General features: G+C 32.2%; 1 protein-coding gene across 1 annotated transcript; it reads right to left on the bottom strand.

Moving 5' to 3' along the window:
• Positions 1-1,325: 1,325 nt before the first annotated feature.
• LOC132756761 (RNA demethylase ALKBH5-like) lies at positions 1,326-15,756 on the bottom strand. The gene is made up of 4 exons (XM_060747898.1): positions 15,050-15,756; positions 10,601-10,681; positions 9,536-9,655; positions 1,326-8,149 (listed from the first exon to the last, which is right to left on the bottom strand). The coding sequence occupies exons 1-4, from the start codon at positions 15,751-15,753 to the stop codon at positions 7,915-7,917; spliced, it is 1,140 nt and encodes a 379-aa protein (XP_060603881.1). The 5' UTR covers positions 15,754-15,756; the 3' UTR covers positions 1,326-7,914.
• Positions 15,757-22,672: the final 6,916 nt, after the last annotated feature.

Raw genomic sequence — 22,672 nt, 5'->3', positions numbered from 1 at the left:
AAAGGTTCCCCGCAGGAAACCATTTTACTTGTAAAGATTCTTGACAGGAAAAATACCTTTATAAACGGTTATTTGCAATATAATCCTCGTCTATCACCTCGGATCATATATGCAAACTACCGTTAAAATAGAGCTATTTAACCTATTTTAAGCTATTTTGTAACTCATCAAATAAACAGTGTTCCCCAGAGCCGGGTAATTGAAACTCCAATAATTCATAAAACGTTTGCAGAGGACATCAAGACGGTGCTGAGGTGATGTCACATGCAAACGTGATGCTCCCCTGGTGATTGTTGTTACGGGGAAGATATTAAGATATGTTTTACCATGTAAGTTTAAATACTGCTCTAAACAATCCAAGGGGCATGTCCAATATATATATTCTAGGAGTCCACTAGGCAACGATACATGTCAAATGTTAAGCTCTAAACATTGAAGTTTAAAGCAAGTAGGCTTAAATGCTTTTTACTTAGAATAAAAATCTTTAACAAAGTGACCCCAGGGCAGGGCCAAATTTTGGTTCCCAGAGCATGTTTGAGAGAACTGCAGTGTGATGATACATGTATCTGGAGAAGTGTTTTTAAGATACGTTAACTACATAAGTATCTGTAATATAAGTGACTTTACCTTTACAGTTTCTGAAAGGACCTTCAATATATTTTCCCTTACGACCTTTCAAAAGTTTGCTCAATTTTATTCCTGTGTGACTTCTACCTTCACCTTCTAGACCGGATTTGGCTACATGACTCTAAGTCTTATTGTGGTGAAAATTTATACTGTATAAAATAATACAAAATCCATCTATGCAGCTCTGGAAATTCTGGACATTTCATCATATCCGATGCCCTTGATCGTAATATGTTGGCAATACTCGAGTCTCGTGATTATGAACATTGCTAAGACTACCAAATTGTCCACACACACGTTTTCATACCTTTATCTGGCCTTTGACCTCCGTGACCAATGGTGAACATTTGTGCCCAATTAAATTAAATTATTATAATATAAAATAATTCAAGTAGAAGCTATCGTTTTTCACTGATCTCTACATGTGACCTTGACATTTGACCTAATATGCAAAACAGAATGCTTCCGGTACGCCACCAAAAGACACCACGAGAGACGATGCTAATATATGTCGTGTTTTTATTTCTTAGGTAGGCTTTACAAATTATTTTTGCAGTCAGTAGCGAAGGCATTATGTTATTCATTTCTGATCATACAGAGGCATTTCAGAATAACTGGATAAGCCAAATCTTCATCAGCTTCAAACAGACAAATTTCGAACAGAAACTTATTTTTTAAAGTAAATAAGCAACACAAAACTTGGCGAACATTTTATTTATACTTGAAATGGAACAATTAGTAGCTTTGAAACAATAACTGTATAAACATTTTAATAAACAAAATTTACACAAATAAGATTCAGTGGTTTTCAAATATCTTTTTTTCCCTCAATAATATCGCAACATGAACAAACTACTACGCTTCCGGACAATGGTTTTGACAATTTCAATAAATTGGATACAAATTAATGAAAAAAACATGTTTAAACATAATTTTTATCTTTACAAAGCAGTTACACTTTAGAAAACTAAAAGCTCAATACTACATCATATAAACACATTCCATTGCTTGTGAACTATTCAGGTTGTCAACGGGATGACGTCATCACGAGTCCTGTGCTCGAGGACAACCAACCAACTTTTGTTATCTATTCGATAGTTTCTTCACGTGAAAAAGTACATGACATGATTCTTATTCCACCCCCTCCGCCGGATCTAACTCGCAACAAATTGTAGACAAAAGAAAACAAAATGGACCACTGAAAATGAAATTACTGTAGAGACCACCTTTATTTTATTGTAGAACAACAATCAATTGTACAGTGAATGTTTTAGTTGATTTAAGGTAAACAAATCAAATGACTTTCAAATTCTACAGGCCAAAAAAAACAAAAACAAAGTCTGATGAAAAAAGCATTTTATAAAATTTCATCCACATTTTCAACGTACATATGTGTCAAAAACATTTGGTGGGGCTTCCCGGAAATTTGTTACTCGTACATGTATCATAAAGTTGGTGGGGTTTCAAGCAAATGTGTTCCAAAAACAAGCTAGTTGAGGAGGATCTCTTATATGCCAAGTTTTTAGAAGAGAAATAGCCAAGATGAAGGGAGGGACATTAAGTATATGTACAGAAAACATTTCATAAAAAACATTTATCTTCAAATTACAACTTGGATACATTAAACGTTCACAACTGTGAACATTCATTTATTCACTTTACTTCATTTCCTAAGATGACCATTAAAAAATACATATTTGTTTACATTTCAAGTATATCACACACCAATCTTTGTGAATGTAAAGTGATACTAGATATATCAATGAACATTTTCAATAAAATTTTCAAGATAAATTCTCAAGTGAAAAACTGAGTAAATAAGTTTTCATAGATATAAAATGTGGAAGAGAAAGAATTAAGTCCTATCTAATGACATGATAGACATCAAATATCAATTTTATCAATTTAAATTTATCATTTTAAGAACTGATCAACAATGATTTAAAATATCCCTTTTTTATTGCTTTCATTTTACAGCCAAGAAACTGTCAGAGGCAGTTTCACTTAAAGTATCATACCTTTAACATGTAATCTATGCCTGGCCTGTAATCAGAATATTCAATTTAGGACTATTCCAGTAAGTACCGATAAGAATTCTAAATCATAAAAATATTGCAATACAATGGGAGACAACTCAGACAAACAATCTAAAACATCAATATCAATAAGTTCCCTTTAAAGCTGGCAAAATATGCCCTAATTTGTACAAAATATAAATGAAGGTCTTTTTTTAATGAGACTGCTATCAAATTATTTCACTTACACTGCCCATGTAAAATATAAGCTTACTCTTTTATTCTTTAATATGTCTGTAATATAATATCATTTAAACCCTGCTGAAATGTGCCCTATTCTAACATCATGATTTATTTATTAGGTAGATACCCCAGACTTTCTACTTTCTCTCAGTCAGACCTTAAAATTTGATACAGTATCAATAAATATTTATACCAGAAACACTCTATGAAATATGCATTGGTATCTAAAACATACATAACATTATCAAACATAATAAAGCAATGTTCAACAAAACCTTGATAATCCCAGTACTACATCAATCAAAACCATAGGAGTCCTGTATCAAATTAACTCCTTGATAACCCTAGTCCTGTATCAAATTAACCCTTGATAACCCTAGTGCTGTATCAATCAACCTTTGATAATCCTAGTCCTGTATCAATCCCAGTCCTTATCAATCAAACCCAGTGAGTTTTCTTTCTCATCAGCTAGATGAAATTCAGAAAATTTAAGCTTTCAAATGACAAACCACGAAAAAAATGGTGTAAAGTACATGTACTTATCAAAGGCACATTGGCTATATAGTTCTGCCAATATTTCTTTAATTCTTAAACAGGATAATTATATAATAACCCTTTTGCTCTCGCCTGTCTTGTTTCTTAATCAATGCATATAAACTAAAAATTTCAACAATTTACATAATGTTTTAAGTAAATAAGTGAAAGGCTGGATGTTTGTCAATGATATCATTAAAATTATATACTTTTATATAAAAGAAAATGTACCATGTTAACATCATCTGTTCACATGAAATCACACCAAAATACAATAAATCAGATAAACCTTTTCACAGGAATATCCCCCATTTATAAGCAAACCAGGTGCTCTGTGATTGAAGGTGGTATACCTGTTTTGTGGGCAGCAAGTTATTAAGCAATAAATTTTTTAAATATAAACAAGCTAATGGTTAGAAAAAAAAACATATTAGATTTTATCCCCTACAAATCACGACATAGAAATGTTATAATTGACCTATATATTCATATAATCCAACAGGGTAAACCAGATACAAATAAAGTTCAAACATGAAATTTATAAATGTGACACTAACAAAACATTTATCCCATAATTAAAACCCATGGTAACAGCTTGAAACAGCACTATGATGCTTTCATCAACAATAAACAACAACAAAATCATAATAATCTGCAGGCTAACAACAAAATGATATTCCAAGCATGAACGTATAATCTGATAATATTATCACATTAACTGATAATAATATCGCATTAACTGATAATAATATTGTTTAACCCTTAACCTGCTAAATTATACAGCTTCATTTTTTCAACTGTCATTTTCAGTTTTGGGGATATCGAAATGCAGGCATGAAGTTCATCAGCCAACAGTATAGAGCCTGGTCAGACTGCACATATGTTCAGACTGGCCTGGCTATACACTGGTGGCAAGTGCTAATTAGCTATAATTCAAGCAGGTTGATGGCTACATAATTATCATATTAATAATGCAGACAACTTTATCAAGCAACTCTCTTCCTTTATCTACATTATAAACACACAAAAAACTTGTTACAAGTTACAACAAAAACTCAAGATATATAAACATATACATACATGTATCCATGTAAATGGTGACTTTGTCATTTATATTATGCAATTTGCTATCATATGCATGTCTTATATATTTCAAAGTATTGTGAAGTAAATAACTAATCAAAGATTTTCAACTGTAACAAAAACAAGTATTTATGTCTAAACCATCACTTATAGAGGTGCAGTTACAAAATAAATCAATGCAAGAACAAAACGATCTATTATACCAGTGTATAAGTTTTTGGCAATATATGACAAAAAGTTTTCATAGTTTCCCTTGCCCTTTCCTCACATGAACATTACAACTATACAAATTCTAGGTCCAAATAACTTTGATATTTCAAGTAAGAACCATAATCATTTGTAAAGTACAGTCTGTCAGTAGTGGGATAATAATAGAAGAAGAAAAAAATACAAATGTACTTTAAGTACCAGTATTCATAAACTACATTATTAATACCAAAAGGAGGTTGCATTAATAACTCATACAGGACATTCGATAATCTAGAAAAAACATGCAAACTTTCTCTTATGGTTAAGTAATTTGGTGCTTATTTTGTTTGTTGGTTTTGGGTTTTACGTAACATCAACACAGTATAGGTCATATCGCGACGTTCCAGCTTTACTGGTGAAGGAAGACCTCAGGTGCCCGTCCTTGCATTATTTCAGGCACGAACGGGTACCCGAGTAGAACCACCAACGTTCCGTAAGCTAGCTGGATAGCTTCCTCACATTAAAGAATCCAAAGTCCCTGTTGGGATTCTAACCCACAGGGGTGAGGGGCAAGTGGTTTGAAGTCAACGACCTTAACCACTCGGCCACGGACGCCCCTTATTTGGTGCTTATATTTCAAGTGTTTTAAAAATGTTCTTCCATCCACTTACAGATGATTTCTGAAAGAAGTTCCCAGTCTATAACAAATCATAAACCCATTTAGCATAAATCATTTTGAAATGGCAAGATTGGCATAATCTATAGAAATTATTGTGAGCACTTTTGAAAACTATCCTTATAAATTTAACTATTTTTTCTAAACACTCAATGTGATTATCCTGATATTTCATTAACTAGATATTACACTGAACAGCATCAAAATAAAGACAGGATGATCTATTGTTAACAAAGTCTAATTATGAAGAATCCTATTAACTTTACCTTGCTTATTTTGTTAAACGGACTATGTAAGATGATCAGAATTGAGCTCAGAATTCACTTTCTGACGGTAGTCTCTATTCTTTATAAAATGTTAAATGTACACCAATTTATGCACCATATATGCCAGTGACATTATTTTTTATATACTTGGGTAGGTTAAAATATACTGACTTTAATACTTTAATAAATTTTCTAACACTTATATTTCATAAAATATACTGACATATTGAACACTGCTGACCATTGCATGCATATTCCTGCAGAGCTAAGTCTGCACTGGTTGCATGGGAAGATTCTGTTTCATTTGTTTCATTTTACGCCTTTTCCAATCATATAGACGGGTACTTTCCTAACCATCGTTCCTGGAGAGTTACACCAGTACTAGACTACCTTCCTCCGTGCTAAACTACCAAAGCATCTCCCGGGGATCAAACCCACGCAGAGAGGTAACTGGATTAGAACTCATCGACTCTAACCCCTCGACCACGGAGGCAGTTCAACCAGAAGACAACGAGTTAAAGAAAAAACTAAACAAATGCAATTACATAATCAGAAAACTTATCATCATGAGGTAATATAAAACAGATCTCTAAAAAAATCATTAACATAATTGTATTTATATCTCAATAACAAAGTGAAAAATGAAAGTAAAATCAACATTATATGTGTATCTTGTATTTTTATCTGCAAATACAAAAAAATCAGAAAAGAACATGATGCTTTTGTACATGTAACAATTACTGCCCTTGTTTTAAATCTGCTTTTAATAAATAGAATGTTGTTGTTTTTTTAATCAAATTACCTGTTTTTTTGCGAAAAAAAAATGACCTTGATTTCAAAGGTCAAGATTTTTATTACAATATCCCATTATAAAGGTATAAATCAGAGGTACATGTATGTTGTGTACAAGTATAAGGTATCTAGCTTAAATAATGTATCATAGGTTTTCATTTCTTTTAATTCAATTGTAAAAAAAATATTTAAATACAGTCATCATTCATAATAAACTGCAAAAGCCAGAAATGAGTCTGAAAGACAAGGATGCCCCTGCTAGAAATGTTACGACACCTATAATATAATAAAGATGTTATGACAGGAAAGCAAAGTTGGTATTTCATAAATTTTTTTGTAATAAGATACCTTTTAAAGTAAGAGGACAGATGGCTGTTTTTTAATATTTACAAGCTGGCCTTAATTTCAAAATGTAGAGTGACAGAGCATAGAAATAGAAAAATAGAAGTAGATATTTATACATTAAGTATTTTTTTTTCTTCAAATTTAAGGCTGACATTTGACATCTTATTGTGACCTTGACCTCGAAGCTAGGGTTCTAGCTCTTGCGCATGACACATCGTCTCATGATGCTTCACATTTGTGCAAATTTTTAAAATCCCTTGATGCATGACAGAGTTATGGGTTGGACAAGATTTCCTAATTGCTGACCTTTGACCTTTTAACATGACCTTGACCTTGGAGATAAGGATCTAGGTCTTGTGCATGACACACCCTTTCAAAATACCTTAATACATGCATGATTGGCCAGACAAGATTCTAACTGCTGATCTTTGACTTCTTTATGTGACCTTGACCTTAAAGCTAGGGGTCTAGGTCTTGCATATGATACACGTCCTCATCATGCTCAACATTTTTCCCAAGTTATTTCAAGATCCCTTGATGCATGACAGTTATGGACAGGATATGCTTTTTGCGCACACAGGGGTACCACTATAAGCACCCTTGCCTTGGCTTAGGCATAAAGATGATACTATTGAATATAATATGATCTCACCAGACAGAATAGAAATAAACCAAATAATAAACTAAAAGAAAAATTATAGACTTCATCATATAGTTACCATTTCATACTTGTTTTTTGTGTCACTTACATATATTTAAGAACTACACAATACATTGAGCAGTATATAACTAAAATTCAAAAGCTACAGTTGAATAAAAATTTGTACATTGTTAAATATTTCAGAAAACCCACACACATGTATGTAAGAAAACTGAACAATTCTGTAAAAAAGCAGCATCCTTTTCACTACTTCAGAAAGAAAACAACAATATACCGGTAAGTTTAACAAATAATGAAAAGAAAAAAAATCAACAAACTTTAACAGCGGTCTATGTACATGTATACAATAACATATCGCCTTCCCTGAAGTGTCTTTTTTCAAACTTTGTTATTGGCCACTAAACCAACAGTTTATAAAATCTCACCGCAGTAATGTACATTGTACATCCATTCATTTAGGTATGTAATATCTCAGTAAACTATCTATACATTCTCTACAATTTTAACTTCTCTCTTACTACGACTATTGCTACCACCACGGTGTTTCGGGGATTCAGACCTGTGCCTCCTTGTATGGTGAGATCTTTTGGATTTGTGACGATGACTGTGACCATTTTCTTCACGCCTGTCGTACAGGAACCGGGAACTAGTATCAGGGTAGGAATGCCTTGTTCTCTTACGCCTCCGGTGAGAATGATGACCACTATCACTGTCTGAGCTGTTAAAAAGTAAAGAAAATGAGCTGTGCCATGACAAAACAAACATAATGGGTGTGCGACCAGCATGGATCCAGACCAGCCTGGGCATCCCTGCAGTCTGATCGGGATCCATGCTGTTCACTATCAGTTTCTCAACTTGTTATACGGTTTGTAAGCGAACAGCATGGATCCTGATCAGACTGCACATTAATGTATATAGAACTATGTGTGATTTGTAAGTTAATTCTTATTAAATGTGTCAAATGAATCGATAAACCACTGCATCAACATATTTTTTCAAGATCAACAGCATATTCATATTAGAATATTGTATCAAATAACTGTAAAAGAAATAAAATTACTAAAATCATATACAAAAGTCCACCATATTTTAATTTTCAACAGTTAGATAATCTTCAATAAAACAGTTACAAAATATATAAAAGTCTTCTGTTACTTTTCAGAGAGTAACTGCAAGTAAAATATCATGTTATCTCACTGAACCTTAAGGCAGTGTGCCTTGTGTTCTTTCACATGGGTCCAGAAGTTTATAACAATAAAGCTTCAAAATTATTATTTGCTCTAGAATCTATCTTTTTCATTAAATTTATAAACACTAGGGACTTACTATCATATATGTAAATATAACACAACTAAAAATGAAACCAGTCCGTGGACAAAAACTTAACTTTTTCTGAGCCCTGGATAGCTAAATAAAAGCACCATAAAAATGAGGCATCATTTGGCAAAAGTGCTAAGTAAAGTAAAGTAATTGCATTTTATAGTCTAAGTTTCATGCTTACGCACGTTCACCGACTTTACAGCTATTACCCCTGGTCATCGGGCTACTGGTATCTATCTATCAATCTCCCTGGGGAGTCTTTTAACTCCGCTTAGTGCAGCCGACACTTTGGCGCAACGGATTTATACCACCCTCGCAGGTACCCATTTACACCTGGGTGAAGTGAAGCAATCGCAGGTAAATTTCTTGCTCAAGGAAATTAGCAGTGCCCCTAGTGGGGTTCGAACCCGGGACCTCTCGATCCCTAAGCGCGCGTCCTACCACTGGACTACTGCTCCTACTAAGCAGACTTACCTGCCCTTGATTGTGAAGTAATATTTCAAGGAATATACCCCTTAACAAAATGTTAAACCATGTAGTTCATTCAAAAACATGTATACTAAATCAAGGTTCATTCCCTTTATAGTTTCAGAGAAAATGACCTTAATGTAAACTTAGGTTAACTAACACCAGTGCCAACACTGAGTTGACTGACAAGCGGGCTATGAGTTGTGACAATAGCTCCAATTTTTTCCCTAAAAAAGTGAAGCTAACAAACTTTTAACAAATTCATTACCGTTTAATTTAATGGAATACTTTGTTAATTTAAATCAGTTGTACAAACCTGTGTGACTCTGAACTTGAATGCGCTGAGGACCGGTCTCTTGGTCGCTTCCTGGCATCATATGCTGGTCTTACTCTAGAACTGGCCACTGGATCAAGTCTTGGAGCATCATCACATGTCCTTTAATTTAAATTATGGCATACTTTGTACAAGTTTGACATTTTTTTTCAAATTAGATTCAGTCTGATAAACAGTTAGTACCTGTTTCATCATTTTCCTTATATACCTCCAGATGAATATTGTGAATTCACTTAATTTTGTGGGTATGAAATTTGGTGGTGTTGTCAAAAATCAAAATGAACATTTTCGTTGGTTCTTAAATTACTGGATTGTCTAGGTTTTTTTTGTTTGTAAAAAAGTAAACGGAAATAATATAATATTGATAATCATACAGCAGAGAAATGAAGTTTTGTTGGAACTTAAATTTGTGGACTGATTTATGAACATATACCACGAAAATTCATACCCCTCTTATAATAATATTTTTTGCCATAATATGTTTAAGTGTTAAGGAACCTGGTGGCTCAGTACATAGGTCTGAGGTCTTTGTGTTTTACAAGCTCCATTTTTTAATATCCTCACTTGCTGCCAAACAAGGGAAAGTATATGTTAAAGTATAAAGCTCATTTCTTTGTACATACCCGTAATTATAATTTAATAGTCATTTTTACAAACTGAAAGCATATATTCAGTGAATATTATAAGGTTATGCACAACCAGAAAATAAATACTTATAAATGATAAGTTGATTACTACACAATGAAAGATAAAAAATACAAGCACATAGACATTATCACATAGATATATACTATCAAGACATGTATACCACATACAAAGCTATCCAGCTAGCTTACGGAACTTCGGTGGTTCTACTAAAGTGCCCGTTCATGCCTGAAATAATGGACAGAGGGGTACCTGAGGTTTTCTTCCACCTGTAAAGCTGAAACCTCGCCAAATGACCTATTCTGTGTTGGTGTGATGTAAAACCCAATCAAACAAACAAACAAAATATCACATACTTTTGTGACCTGTGTTTCAAGTAAATGAAAATAAAGTGAAGCTTACTTTCTCAGGATGATTACAGCTCGTCTTTTGACAACATCTTGAGGCCTAATACAGTGGGTTATGTTATCAGCTGCATAGCCACTGAAATACAACATAAATATACTTTAAATATTAGGAAAGAATAAGATAGAATGGAATCAAATAGAATTAAACAACATTAACATAAAGCATGCCCATTATCAAAAAGACCTGCACATTTCATGCAGAAAATACATTATACATGTAGAATTAGTATGTATATATATATTTTATATGTCAATGCTTGCAAGTAAGCAGGACTACTGCGGCGTGCTGCCACTGACTAGTATACAAATTTGGCAAAATTGACTGGAGGTAAATAAATGGTGATTAGTGACTGATAACACTTTAAAAAGCATATTTGCGGTATCTTTGCAGTATAGATAATTTTTAATATGATGGCAAAACTTTGAGTCAGACATATTATTATTATGATATAAATTTTATCACTGCTTGACTCTCTGAGAAAATCCAACAATAATACTGTAGTACATGTATAAGGAAACAACTAAAGAAATTCTGACTGTTATAGTAGATAACAATATTTGTCTTTAGATATCTATCATCTATATTCTTAGTAATGATTAAATTTTTATGATAGATCTATCAATTCTTTTGTTAAAAATATATAGACATAAACCAGTTATGCATACAGTTAGCGCTTTTGAAACAAGTAATTTTCTTAAACAAAAACATTCTGCTTGCCTAAATGATTTACAGACAGTTCACCCCACAGAAACTTCATCCTTCTTTTTATGAAATTTGATAGAGTCACTTCACTTCATGTCACCCCCCCCCTCCCCTTTCCATTTTGTTTTTTTGCACAAAATATGAAATGAATACATTATGTGAAAAATTTGAAATGTAATTAATTGTGATTTTAGGTTGAAAGTCAAATCTTTTAAAGACACAATATTAATTTGCAGCAAATGTAACTAAGCAATTATAAAACTATCTAGTAGTAGGTTTTTGTTTTCTTTAAATTGTCTTTCATGTTATATAATAATTTATATATAACTGTTGCAGGGTTTTCATCTATATGAGAGGCAACAGATATGCTAACAAAAGCTACCAATTTGGTCAAGGGTCAAGGAGGACATTTTAATCTACAGGCTAAAAATTACAACCAAACTTAACAGCATTTAAAAAGATGATATGAATCGCCAATCTGTTAAATTATAATGAAAACCCTGCTGTTGAAATATATTTTCAAAGTTTTATTTTATATGTTAACTGAAAATTGTCTTTCAAGTTATGTTTTAATGTTTCAATGTATTAAAAAGTGCCTTACATGAAATATTTTTTCAAATATTACAAAAAAAAGAAAATATTTACTCTAATCAAAAATAAGAGATGAGGGGCTTAATGTCTTCGTTGAGGGGAGAAGTGTCTCACAATTTGAGGGGTTAAGTATCTAGGATATGCCTTGTTCCCACCCATACAGCAAAGTTGGAAATATCACAGGTTAGACCCCTGCCTATGTTTATTTCAGAAGTCAAACTTATACATTAAAGAAAACAGAATGAACCTGATATATACTCCTCATTTAGACCCCAATGCATACATATGAACCAGGGCTCATCCTGGGGGGAAATTTTAGGGAGAAGTGACTTCCTCGCGAAAAATAGGGAGAAGGGAAAAACCCAACGTGTTTGCATTAACATGCATGGCTATACATCCTTTAACTATAATATAAACACAATTAATCTATTTAGCTTTCTCTAAATATTTGTTTATATATTTTCATGTAGATTTATTGATAATAATGTGTAAGAAATCATATGATGAATAAATTAATTTTATATTTTTACTTTCCTCACTTTTAATAGAAGATAAAGTTACATTGGATATTGATTAATAAAATCTGTCTATCCTGTTCTGATTACAGAAATTTCTTTTCTATGATCTTGTATGTTGTAATGTCACATTTATGTGCATATAATTATGCTTATAAAACAATTTTCAAACATCGAAGAATATGTAAAATATGTACTGCAAACATTTGTGCACATTATATTTGATCAATAAAATTATACATTCATTTCTTATTGAAAAATTTGACTGAGAAATTATAGAAAATAAATTTCTAATTACCTCCCTTTATTTTCATGAAATGTTAAACTTGTAATATCTTTATATAAATAATGCTTTTTGAAATTTACAATATTGATCAATCTTAATCTGAGCGTCATATTTATGACATTAAGAACACTTCTTTCCTGACAAATTTTGTTGTTATATACATGTACACATGATATACGACCGATATGTAGTATGCCGATCATGATTCGTAGTTTTTCCGGGATGTTGTGCCCACGTGCGTAAGCTGTGTCAAATTTGGCATTCTACAAAGATAACAATCCCAAACACTCTCACTGTCTACAACATACCAATCGTAAGATTTTTGCGAATTGGCTTTCTTAAATTTTCGCGTGTATTAGGTGTATCAGAATCAGTAACTTTTTTTTACTGCTAGGTTTGGGCATTTCACCCTAAGCCATGACATGAGCGACATAACAATTTTTAATTGATGTTAACGGACTGAAATCATTCAAAACTATGCTTAAGTTTTTAATCCGGTCGCTGATCATTAATGAAATTGATTATTTTTAATTGACTAACAGTTTTGTGATAGCCGTGAAAAACCCATGTGATAGCCGTGAAAAACCCATTGCACATCGCCTTTACTTCGGTTAAACACCGCGTGTATATCAATTAGGGAAGATTTGCAATGTTTAGATGATCGGGAAAAATCAATCTATAATTATCGCCAAATCCCGTATTAAACTCGCAAAACTGTCACACAATATTACCCTTTTCGGGCCGATGCTCTCATTATTTACTGTTTAGAGTAGGTGGTCTATCGCTTTGCATACAGGTAGAAGGGTAGTATAAAGCGACAATCTGATTGGATAAGGATAATTAGCAGTCGTCATATGGGCGGATACAATCTCTGCTTTTTACATCGGCAAGTAATTACTCTTTGGGAATTAAGATTTTATCGGCGATGTTGACTTCTCTTTGATCAATTGGGAGAGCGAAATGGAAATATACACGGCGAAGTTTTCGCCTGAATCGCTCTTCCGGATGAGCCCTGATGAACTCTCCCACTTAAAGCGGGAGATTCCCGCTTTCTGCAGCCATATTTTCAAAGATTTTTCTTACAATAAGGGGTATTTTCACAAATTAAGGAAATCTCCCTCTTTTTGATGTCAGAACTTTCTTCTTTGTTTATTGCAAATTCTAAAATCTCCTTCTTTTTGAAGAAAAATCTCCCACTTGATCATTGAAAAAAGTTCACATGTAATGATGTATGCCAATGTTGCATAGATCTATAATTTCAAAATTATGGGGGATTGTCCCCCACTCAACTGAAAAATGTGGGGGATTTGAAAAATATGTGGGGGCATGCCTTTACCTAACAATATGACATACCAAAAATAATTCATTTATTTTACCTTTAGACATTTTTGACAGCTATCATCTGCTCAACAACAGAAATAGAAAAAATAAAATATTGATGAATACTAGTAAAGTGCGCAGATCAAACCGTCATTATTATACACACACAAGATGACCCAGTTGGCTGCTACACACCATTTAGTAAGGGTGTAACGGTTAACCGGTATACCGATATATTGCAATATGAAAAAAATAAATTTCGTACCACGGTACGATTTTTGGAAAACCGGTATTTTATAAAAATCATAATTTTCAATTAATTGCCTTCCAATTTTGTACAAATTTCACATAAAATCTTTAATTGGCGAATTTTATTGGCACCAACATAAGGTAAAAGTATCCGACAACTAGTACACTTAAAAATCAATAAGCGGCCGCATAATTTACATAAGCGGCCCAGATGTGAAAGGTCCCATGTGACTAGTTTTGTTTATCAAATTGTGTGACACTTTACTTTCTATTTATTCCTTACATTTATATTAAGTTTCTACTAAAAATATATACATATAATAATAAAATATAATGTTACTCCATCTTAAAAGACTTTATATCAAAACATATACACAACAATACGTATTGCAATATATTGCAATACGCTTCAGCAAAATGGCAATATATTGCAATACGGTTTTTGCCGTATTGTTACACCCCTACCATTTAGTATGTATTTTAGTCATTTCAAACTTGGCAGAAGCGTTCAAGATACGATGAAGATTAACTGAATTAACTTGAAAAGATTGTCAGATGCGCAACTTGGTGCGCAAGCCAATGACTTCATTAAAATGCTCGATCTGCAAAAAATATGTGCACATAGGGTGTCCTATATCCTGCTTAGTGTAATTGATAATGATATTGAAGCAGTATGATGTAGATGTAAATGCAACACTGGATCACAATGTCTATTCCAGGATATAGTCGCAAAATGTATGATATAAATTTGTGATATTCTTAGCTTTGACTTAGTCTTACCTAATCAAGGTTACACATCCTCTATCTATAGGTAGCACCAGCACAGGCTCTGATGTGCGAATAGGCCTAAATGAAAATTTGCAACCAAATGATAAGGCGCTGTCACTAAAAAATGATACAGACACTATAGGTCTGTCAAAAATATGGGGTGGATCAATGTGGGACACAATGCAACCACCTGGCATGTAGTCATTTATCACTGCACTGTTAACAAAGCCTTCTGGTACTAGTCCTGCTTTAACAATGGGCTTAACTACAAGATCAAAGATCCATTTTGGAACTTCGTCAACCTCGCCCTTGGGATAAAGGCGCTCCATACCCGGACCCTTTTTTTCGAGCTGTGATCCGTATGTGTAACCTTCACCGAAGAAATATTTATTTCTAAGGGGAGCTCTATCTACTGTATGTTCTTTGTATACACCTCTGTTTGATATCTTAACAACTTCGTCGATCTTTCTCTCAATTTCTTCACACTGTTCTTCAGAAAATAAACGACGTTGGGTTATTCCCGTTTGCGTTTTACGCATTTCTTCCTTCCGCTCCGCTTCTCTCTCCTTGTCATGTCGAGACCGAGTGTTATAGTTATCCTCACTATCACTGCTGTCACTAGAATCCGAGTATTTTTTCTTTTTACGGTACTGTCTTTTACTGTCAGGTGTTTTTATTTGCTGTCTAAGATCATCCTTGCTATTTTTTGACGCCATGTTGGTTTTCTTTTGTCAAGAGTTACCCTCCTTGAAAAAAGCTAAATTCTATCACTTTTGTGCCCGGTATGGCACGGATATTGCCTGACCGTGAGGAACGTGAGACTGTACATGTATGTTTGTAACAACATATTTACGATGCGGCCAGCTAAATTAAACTTATCAATCGAATATTATATAACATATACATATATCTTAACACACATACTGAACAATCATACAATCATTTTTTATCAATAATTATCATTAAACATAAATACAAGTGTACTTTCTTCATCTGCAATTAACAAAGTCAAAATTTAGATAGACATCCATTATTAGAAAAATTACAATAAGAAATAATGACAATAATGAAATAAATGTAAGAATATAACAATCGTATCTTGTATATATAACACACATAAAACCGTTATTAAGGCGATTTAGTAAATCTTTTTAAGCTTTTTTTAAATATAACGTTACTTTCACTCGATACTTTTTTGCGTGATTGCCAAATTTGTGTTCTTACGAAAAACGCGCGAAATTCATACGACAATCGTTACGAAATGTAATTAATTTATTGAAAAAACGAGAAAAGTCAGACAAAACTAAGCGCAAACTCGAATTTCAACGGTAAGACATCATTTGAGATGAGGATCCTAATTTGGCTGCAGACGACAATGCCATGCTGAAGGCTGTAGTGTGTCTCATTGCTGCTGCGGTTCAAAAAATCAGGACATTTCGCCATTCCTGTCCTTAAACGTTATAATCTACGAAAAGGTAACCAATTAATTTTGGATTAATTTATTCCTTAAATGATTCTTAATATGTAAGTTAGTCATTTTTTATAATGTTTACTGTTTTGATGCACGGAGGGCAACAAGCCATTAGGCGCCTATATGCTTCATAAAGAAAAATAAGGTGTTGCTGATCATATTTTTTTGGACGGGCTTGACTGACTGATAAGGTTTTGCAAACCGGTGAAATATGAATTGCATTATAAGACATAGTAAAAGTCAGTTAATGATATAAAACATATCGTTTTATTTTGTTTTGCTTTTTTTCATTAAAGGTAGATTTAATTAAACAGGGCTTGACTCCATTCTATATCATACTTCACAGAAGAATTGAGGTTAGCTCATATGACTGTATTTAGGGCCATCTCCTAAAGAATATACCTCATATGGGACTGTGAAGGAAAAAAAAAACGGTATTTGTTTTAATGACTTTAGCTTGCCCACTTGGCTCATATGGGAAAGGGCTTGATTTACCTTCATCGTTAGGTATTTTTAAGGGCCTATAAGTGTCCAACCTCTTATTTCTTATAAACTCACTATTAATTATCATGTATTTAATAAGAATCCGGAGTTTTCTATGCTGCTTTTGATTTAAAACATGTACAAACATTCAAGAATTGTAAAGATGCTTTGATTCCCATAGCTTTGTACTATACTAGTAACGGTAGTTGTTTTAAAATAATTCGATGTTTTGCACAAAAGTATAGCGTTAACTTAAGGAGTATATATATTGAATAGGATGTTGCTAAATCTGTAATTTTGTTTATCTTTAACGTGTTCTGGGCAAGATAATTTAACAATGTAATTTGTTTCAAAATAAGCTTCTGCCGCTAGAAATTACGTTTAATTAATTTATATTGTGAACTTCCAATTAAACACTATTTATAATCATTGAAGCTCATTGTATTGATTTTAATTTTAAATCTTTCGAAACGGTTGCCATATTAATTAAGTGCCTGCAGTTTTTGCAAGTAAAATGGAGAGAAACAGAATCTCTAAAGAAATACCAAAAACGGCAAAAATTGAAAATATATTGTATGATTCAGGCTCGGTTTGATTGAGCCTGTTCATGGGCAGTACTGGAAAGTGCAAGCTACTGTCTACGCCCCTAGCACGTCTTAAATAGAATTCAACATTTTAAACATGTTATAAATGAAATTTTGAATTGAGAAACATCCCCAGATGTGTTCATGCGACGGTTATCATGGATCTTTCAATTTGACATATTAGTGCCATTCCATGAAAACATGAAACATAATTATTTTGTTTTTAACTTTTGATTGTGAAATTTCATTACACTTAAAGAAAAACACTTAATATTTATCTTTTTCGTGTCAACATTTGTTGTAAAATGATTACATAATATCTCTAAATCATATGATAAAGAGCGCGTCGGCTTAATTCTACAACCCCGTTGCTCGATTTTATGCTAAATTGAGATTTTCACCCCATTTTTTGTTGCTCTTCATAGTGAACATACTTAATAAGGTGTATATCATGGATTAAGACTTTTTCCAAAACATTACTTAAACTTTCCCCACATTAAAAAGCTCTTTTTAATAGTATACAATAGAACGTTCATGTACTACACGTGTATGATCACACAAAATGGCGCTAACTTTCACCAGGTCCCTTCACAAATGACTGGGAAATAACAAAGTCCTTTCTGCCTACATAAAGAAAGTTGCTAATTTTCAACAAATCGACGCTAAATGTATGGTTTTTTATGTACACGAAAACTACCCTTTTTCATTCGTTTTTCATTCAATCATTTACCCCTACTCTAAGCATTATTTCATTATGGCATTTTTTCCAATTTCCTTGCAAAAATGCACAGACACTTGGGGTTTGGAGCTCAAAACGCCTTTAAAATCCAAATAAAATGCATATTTGTCAATCCCAGCACATGTACTGATCATATTTATCAAAAAAACTTAATATAAGCCGTTTTGAAAAAAAATCATATTTCAACAACTATAATATTATTATAGTTGTTGAAATATGATTTTTTTTCAAAACGGCTTATATTAAGTTTTTTTGATATATATGATCAGTACATGTGCTGGGATTGACAAATATGCATTTTATTTGGATTTTAAAGGCGTTTTGAGCTCCAAACCCCAAGTGTCTGTGCAAAAATGCATAAGCCGTAAAGTAAGCAATGCCCGAAATTGCAACCAGATAATAGTATTGAGCAAGTTTATTTTATGCACGTTTCGACCTAAGTGATGCCACGTCGAAATTAAAAAATAAATTGTTCATTGCATGTTTTTCTCTTGCAAACAGAAAGTAGAATATAATGAAGTGACCTACATGTAAATATGTTTTTTGGTCGTTTTCCTTTGTTCTTCAATATTGGTCATGCCACATTTATATATCATTTTACTTTTGTACTGTTTAGGGGTAGTTTAATCAATTTTACAAATACCTGTAATACTTTTACGTCTTTTAGAGCTACAAAAATACCTCTAGATATACAAAATCCGTTGAGATAAATGAAATAGCCATTAGTTTGGAAAATATCGTCGCTGAACTTACCTTCGTTCCCCGTTCAAAGTCGCGAAATGGGATGAAAGTCCTCATAATATTGAGCAATATCCGGGGTACGGTATACCGCAGTGCAAGTGATATAATCGATTAATTATTATCAATTTTCCTTGTACTGAGGTAGTCTAATTATAAAAATAAATCATCTGGGGAATTTCCCACGTATTTTCCAACATGAAACCTGCGCGGGATTGAGTAAACTGCTAAAGGTCAGTTAATTTATTAATTTAAAAACCTCTGTTGTTAGATTTTATGTTAAATTTCTTATGTAAATCCCTCATTAAACACTGTTCAACTATCACAGCTCAATGCTTAGCTTTTGTACTTATTTTATTTAAAATCGCAAGATCGACAAGTCATTGCGCGACTGACCTATTAATTAAGTGTCTTGCCTCATTTTATTGTTCTTCTTCTGTTACGCGCATAAATCACTATGTAAATGATCATTATGTTAAAGTGTAAAAGTCATAAATTTTCAAAATATCTTCATGACTATGAAAGAAATGTGTTTGTTTAATTACGTAGAGCCAATGGCGCATGCTCGACATCATTTCTAACGGTTTAAACCATTTGAATATTAATAGCATAATATTTTTTTGTCAAGACCATTTTATTCTATTTACATACAATATTTATTTCTGTTAATTTGGATTGGGCCGCACAATTTTCAAAAGTATTTCAAATACATTTTTGAGACCAAATAATAGAAATTATTTGGATATCATAATAAAATATTTTACGATTTGGAATGACCATTTTATTTCTATAAAGAATAATAATTTTTTGTTCTGGAACAGTTAATTATCTGCTGTATCTAAGTAAAACATTTTTAGGTGTAACTCTATCAGCTCAAAAGGCATTATCTGCAGCCCAAGCTTTAATGGCTTTTTTTTTTCAATTCCACCATTTAAAATGTAAATTTAGATATCAAATATTAATTGGAACACTATAATTGGTTATCTCAATTTGAGTCTTCTAAATTAGATGAATATAGACAGTTTAAGTCAAACTTTATTCAAGAATTAAATTTAATAAATTCATTTAATGTTGAGGGACATATGAAAGCGATAGCGATGTTCATCACATATAACTTACAGATGGAAGAATGTCGATATAGGAATATCATTAGAAGCGAAAGATTATGAAGAAAATGTCTTATGGATCAAGTTGAATCAGAGTATCACATATTGATACTATGTCCTTTTTATCTAATGAATTATTATTATACATGGCCTAATATAAATAAGTTCGATAAGTAAAACTTCAAAATTTGTTCATCTCGTTTGGAAAAAAATAGGATTGTGTTTGATATGCTATAAAAAATATGCATTGCTTAAAAATAAATTATTTGTCATATTTCTGATCGTATTCTATCTAATATGGTAAAAACGACGTAACTTGTATGTTATGCATACATATGCATACCCGTTATTTGTTAAAACCATGAAAATGCCACTTAAATCATAAATTTCATACTCATCAATGTTATGTTAACACATCATTTAAATATAATATTTATGTAATCACACAGTTGTTCAATACATAACGCACATAGTATGATTTTATTGTTGAAACACATAGGCTTTCTTTACAGACTTTTTTCCTTGGCAAGTGAAATTCTCTTGCTTAACACAAAATATAGATACATACATGCATATGATATCGTAAAGTTACAGTTCTTTCAGCAACACTTCTGTTTAGTTCATCGAATTAAGACAAGAGTAACAATACTATGTCAGAATAAGTAAAAATCTATGTTTAATTTTCATGTACACAGAAAACTACCCTATTTTCATTTATTTACTCCTACTCGTAAAGTATTATAAGCAACGCACCAGATTGCAACAAGCAAGTTTATTAAATGACGAAAACGTCAAAATAAAAAAATAATCTTTCCTTGTTTACTCTTGCAAACAGAAAATAGATTATGTAGGTGTTAATATGGACATTAATCGAATCATCGCCATTCTTGTAGAGAGGTAGTCTATTTATAAAGAAATGGATCATCTGGGGGATTTCCCACGTATTTTCCAACATGAAACATGCGCGGGATTGAGTAAACTGCTTAAGGTCAGTTAATTTATTAATTAAAGAAAAGCCTCTGTTGTTAGATTTTATGTTAAATTTCTTATGTTAATCTCTCATTAAACACTGTTCAATTTGTACAGCTCAATGCATAGCATTTGTACATCGACGAGTCATTACGCGACTGACCTATAAAATAAGCGCCTGGAGGTTTTAACAAATAAGTGTCGCGTTTTACTTCTTTTACGCGCAAATAAATCATTATGTAAATGATCATTATGTTGAAGTGTAAAAAGCTGCATATCTGCCATTATCTGGTCAAAAATTTCCAAAATATCTGTATGACTATGACATAAATATATTTGTTTAATTAGGTAGAGCCAATGGCGCATGCGCGACATCATTCCTAACGTTTTAAACCCATTTAAACAAAAATAGCACAATATTTTTTATGGATCATTTAAGGCTTTTTACATACAATATTTATGTGTGTTAATATGGATTGGTCCACACATTTTCCATAAATATTTCAAATACATGTATTTATGTCAAACAATAGAAATAATTTGGATGTTATAATATTTATAATATTACGAAAAGATGTTGATAGAAGTCTAAATGATTTAGCATGACCATATCATATGATGAAAAATAATATTTTGTTCTGGAACAATTTATTATCTGCATTTTTTAATAAATTTTATCATCTAATGATAATTTTTATCAAGCTTAAGCTTTAATGGCGTTTTAATTTTTAAATTCTTTTTTTTGAAAATGTAAATTTAGATATCTATTTAGATTTAGATATTTAAACACTTAAATTGCTTTTCTGATTTGAGTCTTCTTCTAAATTAGATGAATACAGAGAATTATTCCAGCTTGTTATTTAAATACTTTTAATGTTGAGGCACATATGAAAGCGCTAGCGAGATTTAGATGTTCATCACATAACTTCGAGATTTAAGAAGGTCGATATAAGAATATCATTAGAAGCGAGAGATTATGAAGAAGATGTATTATGAATCAAGTTGAATCAGAGTATCATATTTTGTTACTGTGTCCTTTTTATAGAGAATTTTGTGACTAGTTAATTATAATTAAACATGGTCTAATACTAGTATAAATAAGTTCAATAAGTAAAACTTTAAAAAAATTTCATCTTGTTTTGAAGAAAAGATATTTTTCATATTTCTGATCGTATTCTATCTAATATGTTAAAAACTACGTGACTTGTATGGTATGCATTCATATGCACACCCGTCATAAAACATGAAAATGCCACTTAAATCATAAATTTCATACTTATCAATGTCATATGTCATTTAAATACAAGTTAAATGTTGATGCTGTACATCAAAGACACCGCAAAATGATGTGAACAGTCACAGGTAATGTGCAAAATCAGCCTTGACAATTGCTCTCTATTACAGTTGAATATCCGAAGCACTAATAAATTTTTCTCCATGTTCTTGGTATGTGCTCGTTGATTAATGATTGAGTTGCATATTTGTGAAAAAAAGTAGAACCAAATGCATAAATTCACAAAGTAATACCATGTCTGAAATTCTGCA

This window comes from Ruditapes philippinarum, unplaced genomic scaffold (assembly GCF_026571515.1).
Source record: "Ruditapes philippinarum isolate M1 unplaced genomic scaffold, ASM2657151v2 ctg49_1_1_1_1, whole genome shotgun sequence".
Lineage (NCBI taxonomy): Eukaryota > Metazoa > Mollusca > Bivalvia > Venerida > Veneridae > Ruditapes > Ruditapes philippinarum.
This window is presented reverse-complemented; position numbering and strand designations above follow the sequence as displayed.